This window comes from Diadema antillarum, unplaced genomic scaffold, assembly GCF_040938485.1.
Source record: "Diadema antillarum isolate AM-2024a unplaced genomic scaffold, OU_Dant_1.0 seq00001319_RagTag, whole genome shotgun sequence".
NCBI lineage: Eukaryota > Metazoa > Echinodermata > Echinoidea > Diadematoida > Diadematidae > Diadema > Diadema antillarum.
In genome coordinates this window covers 214,406-231,856 of record NW_027272091.1, presented here as the reverse complement: position 1 = coordinate 231,856, position 17,451 = coordinate 214,406, and the positions used below count along the sequence as shown (strand labels likewise).

Genomic DNA, 17,451 nt, shown 5'->3' with positions numbered 1-17,451 from the left:
GTCCTTTGAAGGCCTATACAATCTTAGACATTACTAACCACTAGAGGTATTTATCCTGCAGAAAAAGTTGTAATGAAGCTAAGAAAACAAAAAAAAAACAGCAATTGATAGATTAGGACAGAATGAAAAATAAAATATCTTTCAATAAAACTTTGGAAAATGTGACTGACAAAATAATAGATTATGACAGAATGAAGAACAAAATATCTTTCATCAAAACTTGGGAAAATGTAGCTGACAAAATCAAAGACTAACAAAATATTGAAAAAAAAATTGAGGGATGTCAAGTTCCAAGCAAATTAGGGCTTTTTACGGCATTTGTGATTTGTTAACTTGGTAGTACTTTGGACAGCTTGGTGCTGTAGCCCTTTTTTTAAACATGTTTAAAATGATAAATAAATACTATTTGATATTTTTCACAATGTGCGGAAACATCTTTATCAATATATTTGCACAAACATAAGGAATCAAAGTTTTGTATTTCTTCATATCACAAAGAAGGAAAGAATAACTGAAGTCTTGTTGTTTTGGACTTTAATGTAAGAGCCTTTTATAGAGCTACACAATACCAAACATTCATGCTTAAATTGAGTTTCCCACAGAATTCTTGTCCAGTAGATGTTCTACTGTGTTTGAACTACAGGCTTATATTGTGTAATTTGAAGGATTATATATAATGAGATCTCAGACTGGTTCTGCTCAAATTTCCATGAGATTGTTACCTGAATGTCATACAGTTTTTCATGCTTTTTCCCACTAGCTCTTGGTAAATTTCCGTCCATATGATGGGACTGCAAATTACAAGTCTTTCTTTTCAGCTGCAGCCTCCATTTCAAACAACTTTGTTTCAGTATGTTCTAATATCAAGTATGCAAGGATGAAATTGTATTTGTGTTCATTTTATTTTCCTTTATAAAAATGTTGAATCATTTTGTATACATGTAACTCTGTACAAAAATAATGTAAATCTTTGACTACTATTGCATTGGGTTTTTGTTTTTGCTTTTTGGTTGGAAATGGAAATGGAAATGAAATGAATTCTCTTCAAACCCATTACATACTGAACCTTGTACTTCTTGTATGTAGAAACTCAATTAAGAGGATTCTCGAATCTTGCAGGGTACAGGCTGGGAGCGAAACTCTTGTCAAAATAGGAGAGAAAGCTGCTCTGACATCACAGCCAATCAACACATAAATCACCGATTTCAATTCACTCTCCACAGCTCTCAAAACCATCTCCAGTCTCTTTCAAATTGATATCCCACACAAACCGTCAAAGGTAACATTGTGGCATAAAGCCACATGGCAATCGCATCTTTAGGGAAATTAACTCGATCTCTAGATCTTGAAGTCCATTAATCTTCCCCATCTCTGTTTTCATTATGATACAAATCCACTGCAATCTTCACACACACGACGAGCTGAATTTCAGGTCACAGTTCGTTATACTGAAGGTTCCTTTTTTCCAAAGGGTCATTAATCGGAAAACAAAGTAAGGTTCGTTAGTATGACCATCTTTCCATTTTCAGATTAACAAACTTTACTTCATTTTTGGATTAACAAACCTTTGGAATAACAAACCTTATTTCATTTTTGGATAAACAAACTTTAGGAAAAGTGAACCTTATTATTCCATTTACATATCAACAGACCATCAGAATAATGAACCCTATTTCACTTTTGGAATTACAAACTTTCGGAAAAATGAACCTTTGATATAACACCACCAACATTCGGATTAATGAACCCTTTTCATTCTTGGATAGAAGAACCTCTAGGAATACGATATTTGTTTGTGTCACAATTTAGAACCTTTGGAATAACAAACCACATTTCAATTTCAGATTAATGAACCTTCAGAATAATGAACATTCCCTCAGTTTCTCACTGGTCAAAAATAAAATCCCAAACCCTGCATCCAAAAAAAAAACATGCAACAACATCAAACACTTTCTTCACTCACCTCTTCATCTTTGGTAGGGAATGTCTCGGCTCGATCATACTTGTCTAGCTTTCGGAGTAATTTTTCCTACAGGAAGAGGAAAAGACATAAAATTGATAATCAGTAATTGATTGCAAAAGTAAAATAAATGCAGGTGCATACATGTATGGCATTCAGAAACATTGAGCTCTGAATTAGCTGTGATTCAGATCGATTTGCGTTCTATGTTGCTCCATTTACATACCATTTGTCTATAGAGCATTGATACCATTCAGGGAGGGAAATTTAGAACAAGCTTTGAATCAAGAATATCTCAATGATTCGGTTGAAATAAAATCCCCATTGTGGTGTGGTATACTTCACTTCTTTCAGAATCTTTCTCCATTCAAGTTGATGAGAAGACAAATCATATCCAAAATTGTGAATTATTCACTGATACTTGATGGTGCACTGAGAATGCACTATCACGGCTAGTATGAGATTTGGCCTAAACTGACAGTTACTTCAGTATATGTGCTCAGAAAATTGCCAAAGGCGATGTGCTATACATCCCCCACTTTAAATCAATCATTGAACACATTTGATCTTTTAAAAAACATTTTTCCAATTACAATGAAATTTTTATGAGAATTGCTACTCAATGACATAATCAAATGTGTACAGGAGGAGCAATTTTTAGTCTGTTTGCAGTCACCATTATAATACCACAAATCCATTTTAAAAACAAATTGTGAAAGAATAACTTTGAACATTGAACGTTTATTTCTTCTGACCCTTTCTGGAGTATAGGAAATGCATTAGGCTTATGATACAACATACAAGATGATTACAAAATAGCAGTATCAAAGAGCATGTATCAACAAACTGTCTTGACATCAAATAAAACAACTGACACAACTATGTAGAACGTATGCAAGTTTCATGAGCTCTGATAGAATGTCTGCTTGAAAAACACTGTTATTCATAACACATATCACTTTATGATGCTGACAGCATACATTTTTTTTAAACCAAATTTACCAATAACCACGTCTTTGCCAGCAAACTAAAATCCCATTTTATTTGGATGTTCCAAATTGAATTGCATTAAGAACATACACTGTGATGATTGCTTTATCTCAAAAAACAACATAATTCATATTAAGGCATAATTCATCACTGTATTCTGACAGGTTCTACATCATACTTTTTATAAGTATTCAAGAGTGAATGATGACAGATTATTACCCAGCAACTGCGTGATGGCATTTTGATATCGCCTGTAAAATTAGTGTTTGATGATTCCAAGCATCACCAACAATGCGACAATGATTGTTTCCATGATAAAGACGTCATTCTTTAGGCATTGCCATTATTTTCACCACTCAAGCTCCGTCCCAGGGACCAAAATACCAGGAAAAAGGGCACAAGAACCATGTATTCCATACAGCTCTTGAGCCAGGGTTCATGAAGTAAATATGAGGTAATGATTAAGTAAGCAACTGATTTATTCTTTGCTCAGTAGATGGACATTAGGGATATAAATTCAGGAAAGCATTTTCAAGGAATCTCATTTGAATGAATTCAACAGTCAGGGTCCCATGAGTAAACCAATCATTTATGACATTTATAACATAATGTTGTACTATGATGTACATTGTATGTCATTCCGGGATGTCATTATCACTGTCTTGTAGGTGTGAGCATGTTTTTTGGTTTAAAAAAAATGCTTTAAAAATAGCATGAAATGCTGAAATGTCGATGAATTTTTTGCTCTTTTCGAATTGCCATATGATATACACCGTATAACTCTGAATGCTCAAAGTTCTTTGGCCCTGAAACAGAATGGGTGGCAATAAGAAACCATTGTATGTCAAGTAAGGGTGCTAGTCTAAAATGTACTGGCAACATACACAAAATAATTATAATCATACAAACAATCCTTTGACAACAGAAGTGTGATTATGCATGGTTAAAAAGTCAAATCATCTTGGTGAAATGCACCTACGGATTTTAGCAGAAAACTAGCTATTAAAGTAAATACAAATTCTAGCTCTGCCCTGATATTGAAATACAGTACACAACCTGACTCACCTACAACTGTATATCATTACACAGGCTAATGAATGTGGAAGATAGGTGTATACGCCTCGACTCTCTGTCTAGCATGTGGATCTTATGTCCTTCTGCTTCTAAAACATACATAGCTTATGATTAAGGAGGGCTTCTGCAATATACACACTGTACATGTGTGCCTTGCTGTACAACCTCTCATAGTACATGTACGTGTAAATGGGCGCTGTTCGTTATTCCGAAGGTTCGCTATTCCGAAGGTTCGCTATTCCGAAGGTTCGTTATTCCGAAGGTTTGTTAATCCGAAACACACAAATTCCCTATACCTAGAGGTTCGTTAATATGAAAATGAAAAAGGGTTCATTAATCCGAACATTTGTGGCGTTATTCTGAAGGTTCGTTATTGCGAAGATTTGTTAATCCAAAAATGAAATTCGGAATTCATAATGAACCTACGGAATAACGAATCTTTGGACTGAAGAGCCTTCGAAATAATGAACCTTCGGAATAAGAAGCTGTAACCGTGTAAATTGCACATCCTCACTTGTCAGCTGAGAAAAAACATATACATAATGGTGCATACAGAGCCTGTGGATCTCATGGCTCTTTGCTTCTCAAATAAGTGCTTAAAAGGATGACTCCTTAATGTACATTTCAAAAGTCCTCTTTGCTACCAGTGTATTGCTACATTTTATCATGCATAACTTGAGAGCTAAAAGTGCATCAACTGTGTTCGTTAGAGCGGCAGCAAAAATTTATACGGCCTTCTGCTTGGCAGACGACGGCCACAGTTTCTCGCTGGCGATGGAGGAAGGGGGGCGACATCTAGGCGGAAAAGACAATTGGTGGTGCGGGAATGAACTGCGTCATGGTTACAGGTGGAGGGTCCTAATTACAATCATCATTAGCTGCACAAGCTTGTGGTAGCAGGTGTCGTGGCAATGTACGCCTGACAAAACTGAGTGACGTCAGGACAAAGAGAGAGAGAGAGAGAGGAGAGACTGAGCGAGAAAGGTAGAAAAAAAAAGAAGAAGCTTGGTAGCTTAACTAGAAAACTATGGTTAAAGTCCAATCGCACGCACCTTTACCCTTCTCATCTGTGCTTTATTAATGCACTGTCGCAATGAGTATCAAACATCCACTGGCTTCTCATTGGATTCCTTTCTCCAATTTCTTTCCAATCCCTACACGTGTTACACATTTCTTTCTTAACCTCTTCCATTCTCTTCTATCATAGCTTTTCTCTTCCTTCCATTCCTTTTATTTCTCTGTCCTGTCTCCTATACGTTCCACCCCCACCTCAATTCTTCTCCTGTTTTCTTTCTTAAACTCTTTCTTATACTTTGAATAAACCTGACTTACAGGTGGAAGCAAGAAACTGTGAACTTCTCGAACCCTTACATCATCACAGCACTCTAAAATCATAATTTTTTTCTATTTCATTTGAGGAGAGAAACAAAAATACAGTGGTCTTTCATGATAATCTGAGTTTCATCGAGTACATAATGCTTGTACATTTGAGACAGATGGAACACAATAAGACTAAAAACAAAATGTTTGCTTCCAGCAATGATACCAATATCTAGCACCTATGAACACTTTGTGGCTTATTGAGCATTCATAACCAAGTTGATCTTTGATGGAAGAAGCCTGTTTGCATTGCAATTTTTCAAAATTTAGGCAGCTTACTTTTTTCAGGTCATAACCACTTTGATGGGTATCACTTCAAATATGAGTGCAAATCCAGACAATATTTCTATGTTAGCCAAGGATCACTTTCAGCAAAGCCCTGACGGTAGGCAGAAGGAGTATATATGACGGGGCGCATGATTTGCACCCTGAACTCAAAATGTCAGAATTTATACTGATGCGGGGCAATGAATATCGAGCTGCTAGCATTTGTTTGCAGGCATACACAGCACAAATCGGATTTGGGCCCCGTTATCAAACCCAACCAGCGCCGGCGGCAGACGTCATGAGGTGACGTGCGCAGAAGCAATATTTGCTGCAGATTTTTTTTTTTTCTTTTGCACCTTAATATTCCAGATCCCCCCGTACTGCATTTGCTCACAGTTTGGCCCTATACAAGCTTCTCCCGTGCACACTAACAGATCACATGGCAGGATCACATTTGAAACAAAAGGTCAGAGATAGTATAGGGACAATTGGCAGGCAAGTCAAGGATCAATATATTAGCATACATAACCCCGAGTGTGCTTCTCCTTTTGCCATTAGCACAAGTCCATTCTCCACCCCCCTCCCCCCTCCCCCCCCCCCCCCCCCCCACTTCCCTCCTTTACACTCCTGGCATCACAATGCCGACCATCCATTTGTATTTTTAAACATGCACTTACAGAAGCTATAGAGCAAAAAGCTGCATATTATACTGCGCATTCGATTCCATTCCACGGATTATCAATTTATCCAGAGTGGATTTTTTTTTTCTCCCGGAGCCCCAAAATAGCAGTACCCATGCAGGCTCTCAGACAATTTGATTATGGTGCGGATTATATTAAGTGTTGGTGCCAATGTTACAGTACACTCCCATGGAGCAAACATGAATGGTACAAATGCACATCAACGATGCACATACACATGCAGGCACTAAACAAGTGTGCTGATGGAGGGGGGTGGGGGGAGGGGAACTCCCCACCACCAAAACTTTATTGGATTTATCATCTGGCAGCCCACGATCAACTGAGTATTCACCTACACATGACAAGCATGCATTTCAAAATGGCAAGAACTTTATTAGATATGGTTTGACTGCATGGTGTGGGTCATCCACAGGGGTTTTTCCTATTACTTTAAGGAAAGCCATGTGCCTAGTATTCTGGGCTTTTCTTCTGTAACAACACTATAGTACATCTTGTCTTTGTCTTTTTTTTTGTGGTTTTTTTTTTGTTTAATCTGACTATGTAGTCACTACATGTACTTCTGCAATTTATACATACAAAGTATATGGTTGATTTCTATTCAATGATTTTAATGCACTTTAACAGTACCCTCTATTTCAACAAGCCTCTGGCTTTCATTGAACTGTACCTGTACATTATATGACTTACAATTATTATGAATATTTTGCACTACATTATTTCCAAATGATTTTATTACTGAATAAATGTATGAATGAATGAATGAATGAATGAATGAATGAATGAATGAATGAATGAATGAATGAATTTCAGGCAAGTAAACAATGTAAATTTCCAGAGGAAGAAAAATAGAGAGAATTACTGAGGTAAAGGAAAGTGAGCTTTGCACATTGTACAAAGATAACAGATTTTAGATTTTAGATTGCTTACAATTATTATAAACATGTTACACTGTACATATTTCTAAATGATTTAAATATTAAAACAAAATGTATGAATGAATGAATTTCATGCAAGTGCACAAAGTAAATTTCCAGAGGGAGAAAAATGGAGAGAATGCTGAGGCAAAGGAAAGTCAGGTCTGTATTTTGTACAAAGTTAATCAATTTTAGATTTGCTTGCATTCGCAGAGAATAAAAGCACAAGCAGACAGGGCAAGTCACATTCTGCAGCTAAGCTTGCTTCATGATCCCTTGATACTACAGCACTGTGATAAGCCTACAATATACCAAAGAATACATCAAGCAGGGGCATTTGCAGTTGCATGAAAATGTAACAGAAACGGCCGGTGCACAAATGACTGTTGTGAAATACGTTCTGTATATGATAGATGAACATAATTAGAACAAAGCGATGCTACCATTTTCACTGCAGCAAAGACACATTTATGTCTTGTGTGTACAAGGGAGTGCCTTGAAAACAGGACCAATGCCACATTCTGGACCAATATAAAAAAGAGAGCAACACCACCAACAAATAGGAAACATTTCTCCTCGTAATATCCTGACTCACCTAGCTGCCACAAGGAAAAAAAAAACTCAAAACAAAACAACAGCAGCAAAATCCAGACAGATGTAAATCATGCTTCAACCATGTCGAGAGTGTTGGATTAAACATGAATTTTATTGCAAATCATGCTCGCAAAGTAACAAGTACGTTGACATGTGGCTGCCAGTGGAGCATGCCCGCAGGTTGATTATGGCTTGCTCAATGTTCGGGCTCATTGGGCACGCTGGCTCTTCAATCCAGCAACACGAGCCCATGCAGAGCTTAAAGGCGGATAATCACATCTAACCCTTAGATTTTTTATTCACGATCTTCCTTTATCCATAATAATGAAACATACTGTGATGATTGTCTGCAATGATTGTATTAAAGGGAAAAAAAAAGAGAAGCAGAATCTTGCTAACACTAACTTGAACCCAACAGCAGTTACCTTTCAATACATCAAAATATTGAAAATGACAATTCTTGTATCTTAATCTCTTTTTCATTCCAGTTCTGCAGTATGGCTTTTAGGCCTAGATATAAATTAAAGAAGGAAAACTTCTTATTTAAAGGTTTCCATATTGTTTATTTTTTATTATTTTTAAGATTAAAACACTTCTGGTGATTATCACAGTGACACTCATTTCAAGGTTCTCTAACAGCAACTGCTCATAAAAAAATCAACTAACTTTAATAGTGACAATTGATTTGCTCACACTCAGTGTGAGTTGAGATTCAGGCCAAACTGTAAGATCTTTTTGCTTTGAAGATTTATTGCTACACTCTAAGTTTTGGCTGAATCTGATGGAAAGTTAAGAATGTTCATTGGAGCTGAATGTACAGTGTACATTACTGCATACAGTAGATGTTTTTGTGTTTTTATTTCTGTGAATTTTGTGATTTGACTGCTGCTCAATATTTGTAACAACAAGCCAAAATACTGCACTCATGCAAATATACTGTCTTTATCACCTCTGGGCCCTGTTGCATAAGAGTTGAGATCAAATTAAAGTCAAAAAATAAAACATAAGTCTCTGAATACTCCATTCCGATTGGCTGATACCTGACTCATGTACACGATTTTCTGTCTTATGTTTGATTGCATCTATAATATGCAACAGGGCCCTGAAGTGGAAAACTGCAAACTGCATTTTGAATAAGGACAACCACTGCAGTCATTTCCCATTCTGTCATTGTTGTTCAAAAATGGCAAATTCAACGACTTTTAACAACTTTTAACAATAGCAATTGCCTATTACAAGCCCTTAGAAATGTGGGAAATATTGAGCATGTACGAATGCAAAATATATGACATACTGGTATTATATCTCTTAAAGCCTTCGAAGCGGATGAATATGTAAAAATCACAAGCATCCTTGCACAACTGCCCTGCTGACCCTAAAGCTGATTTTAATGTTCATATCATACGTGTAAAACTGATCATGGCTAATCAAACATAAACACACAGGGTAATCATAATGGCGCAATAGCCCTACAACAATGCATTGTCACATTATAACTCCAGAATCATACAGGCTGCAACATGAAAAGAGTTGACACTGTTGAAGTGTTTTAAAAAAAAGACATGAACCTAATTACACTAAATGTTTGAAACACATCAATCACCACCCTCTTTTCAGGACACAATGTATAAAATTGCAGCAAATTATGATGACCACGACTTTCATAAAAGCACAATTTCTCCCTATTCTCTGTTTAATGATGGTGCAAGGATGGTTTAATGACTGTGTTGTTGTTTCATTTCACACACAATAACTTCATTAATGTATCTTTCTCAAGATAGACTTACTTAAATTTCTCTGATAGACCTTTTTGAGAGGAATAATTGGGAAAACTGTCAAGAGCTGTTAACCTGCTACTTCAGCATTTTTACATGTATGAGGTGAGGAAAACAAAAAGTGTTGTCACAAGCACTTCACTTTTATTCTTGAATTCAAAGAACTGTCTTTACAACAAATGTCCAAAACACTTTCCTTTGTTCAAAGCGTTCAGTGTCTTATACCCCCATTCCACAGAGATTTTTTCTCATTGGTCAATCATCAGAAGCAAAGTTTTTTTGCTTCCGGCCACCCATCAAAGTGCATCAGATTGCAGTCTGGTGAAACTGACTATGTTGGTCGACTATCAGGTTTAGTGTAAGACATATCATATGTTGCACATAAACCTCATTGGACAATCTTGCCTCATCAGACAACACCCGCCACATCTGACACTGACCTAATAGTCGACAAACATGGGCAGATTCATCAGACTGGGATCTGATACACTTTGGTTGGTGGCCGGAAGCAAAAAACTTTGCTTCCGACGAGTGACCAGTGAGAAAAAAAAAATCTCTGTGGAATGGGAGTATTTTGCAATACGAGTACAATTATGGTGTATTTGATGGAGAAATGAACCAGAGTACAAAATCCTTTTTTCTCTGGTTCTGTTATTACCGGTATTACTTTAAACTATAAGTATGACTTCTGGCTACAGTCACTGTCAGGATTGCTACAGGTTTGGTATTTCATGTGCTGCTGCAAACTTTCATTCTACTCTCCACCTTGTAGTTTCCTCTCATTCTCTGAAAGAAGGAAATCTCAGCTCCGGCATTATTGGCAACATGCTCTGGAGAGTAATTTTTGTGGGGGGAGGAGGAGAGGGAAGGAAGTAACCTTTCCAGAAAATCTTGTGTTTTTCACAGAACAAATTTTTGACTTTAATCAGAATTCACTACATTTGAAGACAGCAATCTCATTCTTCTTATTGATGTATTTCCCCTGGATCTCTTTCATATTCTGAATATATTTCCCCGTAACACTGACCAGTTCTGTATGTTTGACGTCATCCAGTGCACAATCAAGCAAGATTGATAAGTAATAAACCAAATACACTGAATTTGTTCCCTATACTGCCTTTCCATGAACTCATAATCACTCTTTGGGATGTTGTTTAGATTATCAGCAGCGAATAATGGGTGTATTGGAATGATGCCTGGCATTTCAATTTTATCTATATGCTGAAAACACACACACACACACACACACACACAAACAAATAAAGTATACAGACTGTATGATATGAACCAGAGTGAGTTTATCTGGGCAATACTTGGAATTTTTTTGGTGATTAATTTGCCACAAAGGATCACCCCCCCCCCCCCCCCGCACCACACAACTACAGAAATTTGATTGAAAAAAAGGAAAGCTCGTATACTCACACACAAACAGACACAATCTCATACACACATGCCCGCACACGTACACACAGCTGCCTTCGCCATTCTTTTCCCCCCACGTCGACCGTTTTCACATCATCACGTGATTGATTGCCTAAATATTTAGATTGAAACAAATTACTCTCCTCGTCAGGCCCGGTGCTATCTGGAGAACGCAGCACCGGTGTCACTTTCGATCTTATGCAACGTGCTTTACATAGATCAGCGGCAATATGTTCCCGTGTGCATGAGATTGACTCTTTCCATCTACAGTATGTATACCGTCAGCCTTCCAAAGGAGACACACTTTGTATCTGGGCAGTGGAAGATGTCAAATATATTCAGTACACAGAACAGTGGGACTCAAATTCGCATTGACTTGGTGTTAATGCTGTGTGTGTGTGTGTGTGTGTGTGTGTGTGTGTGTGTGTGTGTGTGTGTGTGTGTGTGTGTGTGTGCATAGTGTATGTATTTGTCCGGCTGGGGGTAATACATGCATATAGATATTACATTGTATGCAGCTCTTAGAACTGTGGAATCCATTAAGCTCTTGTCCTTGCTGCAAAGATGATAAACTATACACTGTTGACTACTGTAATTCATTGGTGCAACTACAAGTGTAGCTTTTTGTATGCGTTACCATAGCAAGCCTGACTACGTTAGCATCTGTTCGCCATCGATTTCCAAATCATATCAGCCATTAAATGATAAGAGTATTCCTACTTGCGATGAAAGACGAACAGCAAAGAGATATAACAGCGTTTAGTATACATTATCATTTTTTTTGTCAGGGTTACAGCTTAAAAATAAGAGATAAATGCCTGTAGATTGAACTCACTATTATTAACTACCACAATCAAATTCAAGTTAAAATGTCTTTCAGTCTCAATATGGTGGATGCAAAGCGTAAACCTACATCAAAGATCTAGTATCGTACACACTTTACTCTTGCATGAAAAGAAACACATGTACAATACGAAATGTGGCAATCTAGTACACATTAATTCTCGCAGTGTTAAATGATGCAGAGCTCTAGCTGCCTTGTTTCATGTTTTCTTGAACAGACTACATCAACAACATCTGCTACTTTACCAGATGCCCAGGGTATGTATGTACAGAACAATGACTCACACCAACATGGCCATCCATGCGAGTTTTAGCAAATTTATTCAAGCATGCACGGTATGTGCCAACCCCAGATTACACTACATATAGGGTCCACTGTACAAGCATACAGGCTAGAATCCAAAGCAAAACAAAACACAAATGTTTTCCACACACAACCCGACCTATGCTCAGAACTGCAACATCATTATCACTTTAGGAGAGCTGAGAATAACGGGAGTTCAGAAAGTGGAATTTTCTGGGCATCACAAATTTACATGATCTTACACTTTTTCCTTAACCTCAGTACTCCTGATTTTCCACACAAAGCACACACATAGAATTTAATTCAAAGTGATAATTGTCACAAAAGATAAGAGGATATATGCCTTTGCATGGAACAAGTCCTCAAGGCATATACTGGTTGAATTATTTTGCACAATAATGCCACAAATACCCAACATTTCACAGAAAGATATACTGCATTAGCAACGATGAAAGGTTGAACTAAAAATCCAAAGATGCTCACACTGAAATGAATTTAATCTACAGGATTCCTGATGCATTCGGCATTCATGCATGAATACCTCAACTCCATTTCTCAAAAGATATCAAATGACATCTTTTTTACCACATGGTGGTGACCTACAGGCATATCCATCGTCTACACTACGTACTTTCATTTTGATTATTTACCATGATGATTGCTTGTACATGTACAAACTGACATCCATTTCAATTAAAAGATACTGTTTCCAGTTGAGCCAATCAGCTCATGCAATATGAGAAGAAAGGTAAGAAGAATTGTATGATCTATAGCATAACAAACTTATGAAAACATTGTAAACTATGATTTTAGTGTATCATGTAGCATGCACAATGTATCACAAGCAACACTTCAAGCAAGGAAAATTTAGGTTTAAAACAGTTAACATCTGTTTTAAGTTTGTTTTTTACTCATTTGCTTTTTGTATCACAAGGTGAGTAACAAGCTTGACTCTTTGCTATTCTTAAGTTGATAGACTACATATTGACGGAAAGTGAAATTGAAAAACACAACACAACACAACACAAGACATATTTTGACAAAAACTTCTAAGACGAATGATGACAACCACTACAGCAATATGCATTTCCAACAGCCGACTGCTGCCATTAACAGTAACTATCATAAGGAGAGTGTGGGACTTCAAAATCAGCTCTTATTACAAGTAAGTTCTTTGTATAAGTCTTTCGGGAAACCTTATCTGCCTGCTGATATCTAAGTTGATGCATTCTGTGAATGAAACCCTTTACAGTACTATCTAAAATAGGAATTTATTCATTAGATTTGCAATGTTTTAATATATAACATAACTGTAAATTATCAATTTTTGCTGGTATGCATTCTTATATTCATCTAATTCCTTTTGATATAATACAGAGAGTACCTTCAGTAGGTTCAATGCAATGAATCAGTCTCATTTTACTCATTCTTTTAAAACAGCTTCATATCTACAGTAGTTATCTGATCTTTTTTATCACTTTTAAAGGACAAGTTCACCTTCATAAACATAAGGATTGAGAGAATGCAACAATAATAGTAGAACACATCAGTGAAAGTTTGACGAAAATTGGACAATCGATGCAAAAGTTATGAATTTTTTAAATTTTTGTCTTGGAACCGCTGGATGAGGAGACTACTACAGCTTGTGAGTCATATGCGTACAACAGTATAAAGAAAATGTAAAAGAAAATTCAACATATTTTCACTTTTCTCGCATAATAAAGGAGCTCTTGACTTGCCTCTTTCTAAATGCAGGGGGAATAATATTACCCATAACATTTGTCGGTAACGAGTCAGGGGAATGTGTATTTTTTTCAAAAGATGGAATTTTGTGAAATTCTCTTTATATTTTCCTTATATTGTTGTACGCATGTGACATCTAAGTTATTCATACACTGCAGTAGTCTTCTCATCCAGCGGTTACTGCACAAAAACTTCAAAAATTCATAACTTTTGAACGGATTGTCTGATTTTCCTCAAACTTTCACTGATGTGTTCTACTAATATTGCTACATTCTCTCAATCCTTATGTTTATGAAGGTGAACTTGTCCTTTAACCTGTCGAGGACGAGTCTGGAGTATACTCGGGCAGGTGTCTATGGGAAATGCGTGTTGTAGCAAAATTAGTCCATCCTCAATGGCTTAAATCAATAAGTATAGAATCTTTGCTTTTTCGATGCTTTAAAAAACTGTTGCAGCAAACTAAGGTACGTACAGGGTAAAACTAACGCACAGATTTGGTATGATCTTGGTGAATACTGCAAGCACCAGCTTTCTATCACAAACAGAGAAGTAACATTTACATTGCACGTACACGTGAGCAGGTTAAAAAAGTGTTATTTTGATGGTACAATTTAGATAATTGACTTGCAGACTTAGCAGAAATCATCAATTTCTGTAGCATGCATTTTATACACACTACAGGTGTCTCATTACCTGTGATCCACATCTACTTTCACCTTCACACATCACTACATGGATCACTTGTAGTTTGACTTTCCTTTACTTCTGCTTCCAATGACTTTCCCTTTGCCCTATGAGGACAACAATTTTTTTTTTTTGGTTCTGACATGGAGTCAATTCTTTATCACTCAGTAACAAATCACTAGCATACCAGCTATTATTCACAATTGTATTCCAAGGGGGTTTGAGGAAACCTGTTTACTCATGACATTGACATATGGATCAACAATGCAACTGCCTAGCAATTGTAAACTTTTTTCTAACTTTCAACAAAAAGAATCATTATTGGTATGGTATGGTTTTTATTCACAATTCATATGTTGATACATGATTTTTAGGCTTCTTATGACAAGAGCATCAAAGATGCTTAAATGTGGTTTACACAAGCCTGAGAAAGATACACATTGCAAAATTTAATAGATACACACAGTGCTCTTGGTACTGTACAGTATGAGTAGATGTAGTAAATTTCTTTTTCTTCCCTTTTTACTATTTTTTTCGCATTTCACAAGTTGGCAGATATCTAGAAATCCTACTTGTAAAAATGTTGCTGCCCATAACAAACACGCATTGTATCATGTGTCTTGTTCTTGTTTTCTGCTGAAAACGGATTAAATCATTTCTCATTCCTTCACTGTGATTCTCAATTGAGAATATTCAATCACCCACAATGTCAGACAAGATCCATTTGGTGTCACATTCAATATATGAAATATATCCGTATGGCATAAACTCTACTATTTACAATAGTTGCACATATTTGCACAATTTATTTCATGAATTATGAGTAAAGAAAAACCAAAATACTCTACAACAGTACACAGAAAATGAAAAAAAAAATTATACCCTAAAAACATTTTCCATTAAAATGAACCGGAATATACCTGGTCATGTACACATATGATACAAAATCCAACTGGCGGATTAAGGGTTTTGTTTTGGTTGAGGTGGAGATTCAGGTTTTTCCTTTTTTGCAAGAAAATTAGAAATTACTTATTTGAAATATTCCAGAGCATACAACCTCACGACAAATTAAAAGATTATTTGATGAAAATCAGTTTTGAAATAGCTGAAATGTAAAAAAAAACAAAGCAAAACAAAGTGGTTTTAATTAACAACGTTCATAAAATAAGCCTTTAATTCCTCTTGAAATTGTATGCTCTTTTATATTTCATATAAGTGGTTTCTAATCATCTCACAAAATTCCAGTTAAAACCTGAATCTTTCAACCAAAACTTTCCCTTTTAAAAGCTCAAATAGCATGGCAAATGTCTGTACCAATACCATCAACATTTTGCAAAGACTGCATCCTGAGTAAAAGCATACTTTGAGCTACACAGAGTGGCACCTAGCTATGCACTACAGTATATACAGTAATACACTGTATATATATATATATATATATATATATATATATATATATAATATATATATTTTAATGGAACTTAGTGGATATGTACTTATTTGATTTTTTGTTTATGTCTATTTTACAGTAAGTGGAATCCAGATAATGCACTTACTATTATTTGTTGCAAACTGCTACAAAAGACCAAAATACATAATTATATTGAACATGGTCTAAAATTGCTGTTATTATTGAAATTTTTATAATATCTGGTAGACAGTAGTCTAAAAATATCATACAATGGAAGACAACACTGCAGTGTAAGATTGTGCATGCGTTACCTCTACATAATCAGTGTGTAAAATCATCTGCTATACAAAGAATGCTACTGACAACATAAGCTGGTATAGGGTAGGGATGTGATAGGGGAATATATTATTTATCAAAAGAATAGAAAAGGACGATATATATATTGTACTTACGATTTTCCTATTCAGGATAACGAGATCTTTTTCGGTTATATGCCTCTCCGTCGAAGGAATACTGGCTGCTGAGTTTCTGTCCTTACATCGCTGCTTGAATTCATGCAGCCTGTACAGAAGATACAACGCTGGAGTTGCGGCGAGGGTTAGTGTCCCAGCCACGGCTGGCTTGGCGCTCGTACTCATGGCAAATATTTGGCGCTGGCGGTGAAATTTCTGCACTAGTCAAGACGATACGGCGATGGTGGCTTTTCTACTCTACGCGGTGCTCGTTTGGACGAAGACAAGCATGGAAATGAGAGATGGGAAAGCACTTGATTTTGCGTGGAAGACATACAGACAGACGATGACAGTTACACGGCCATCTTGTTCCTTCACACAACACCGGCGGTATAGTGTTTACAGTCAGTGCGTCAGCGGCTTTATCATGTCAACGCCGAGGCAATGGAAACCGAGTGTGTAGTAGGCTATTGGTAGTACACGGTTGTAGTGCTGGTGGCGTACAGTTGTTTGGCTTCCTTGTGTGGTTGCGGTATCGGACACGAATACAGTTGAATGGGCACGGTGGTGTGTGAGTTTATGTTGGCATCGCTGGCGCCGCGCGCATCGCCGTCAATGCAAGTAGGTATCGTGCATGCATGATAGGATGAATGTGGATCGAATGCCATTCACTGTGTGCCCCGGTGTCGCCAAGAGTACAACGTGTGGCGCCACGAGTTTGGTAGCTAGTGGCGTGACGGATCTACCACTTGATTGCAGAGCAGGGCCAATCTCGATGTTTTGATATGCTCAGCTGGTTTTTATGTCTAATCTCGTGTTCTTAAAACGTGATTGCATTCATGCATTTATTTCAATTACTATAAAAGCAAGGTTATTTTTAAAAGAGCATTGTTTCTTCAAAAAACAGTACTCTGTCTCATCAGTCTGTCTCCAGTTT

The 17,451-nt window shown here is 36.7% G+C and overlaps 1 protein-coding gene across 1 annotated transcript in view; it reads right to left on the bottom strand.

Annotated features, from left to right (window-relative positions):
* Nucleotides 1-17,101, bottom strand: part of LOC139708192 (uncharacterized) — a 67,156-nt gene extending 50,055 nt beyond the window's left edge. The window contains exons 1-2 of the mRNA XM_071620167.1: nucleotides 16,515-17,101; nucleotides 1,964-2,029 (exon numbers count right to left, since the gene is read on the bottom strand). Coding sequence (XP_071476268.1) covers nucleotides 1,964-2,029; nucleotides 16,515-16,700 — 252 coding nt within the window. The 5' untranslated portion in view covers nucleotides 16,701-17,101. The remainder of the gene's footprint in view (nucleotides 1-1,963; nucleotides 2,030-16,514) is intronic.
* Between the last annotated feature and the right edge of the window lie 350 nt (nucleotides 17,102-17,451).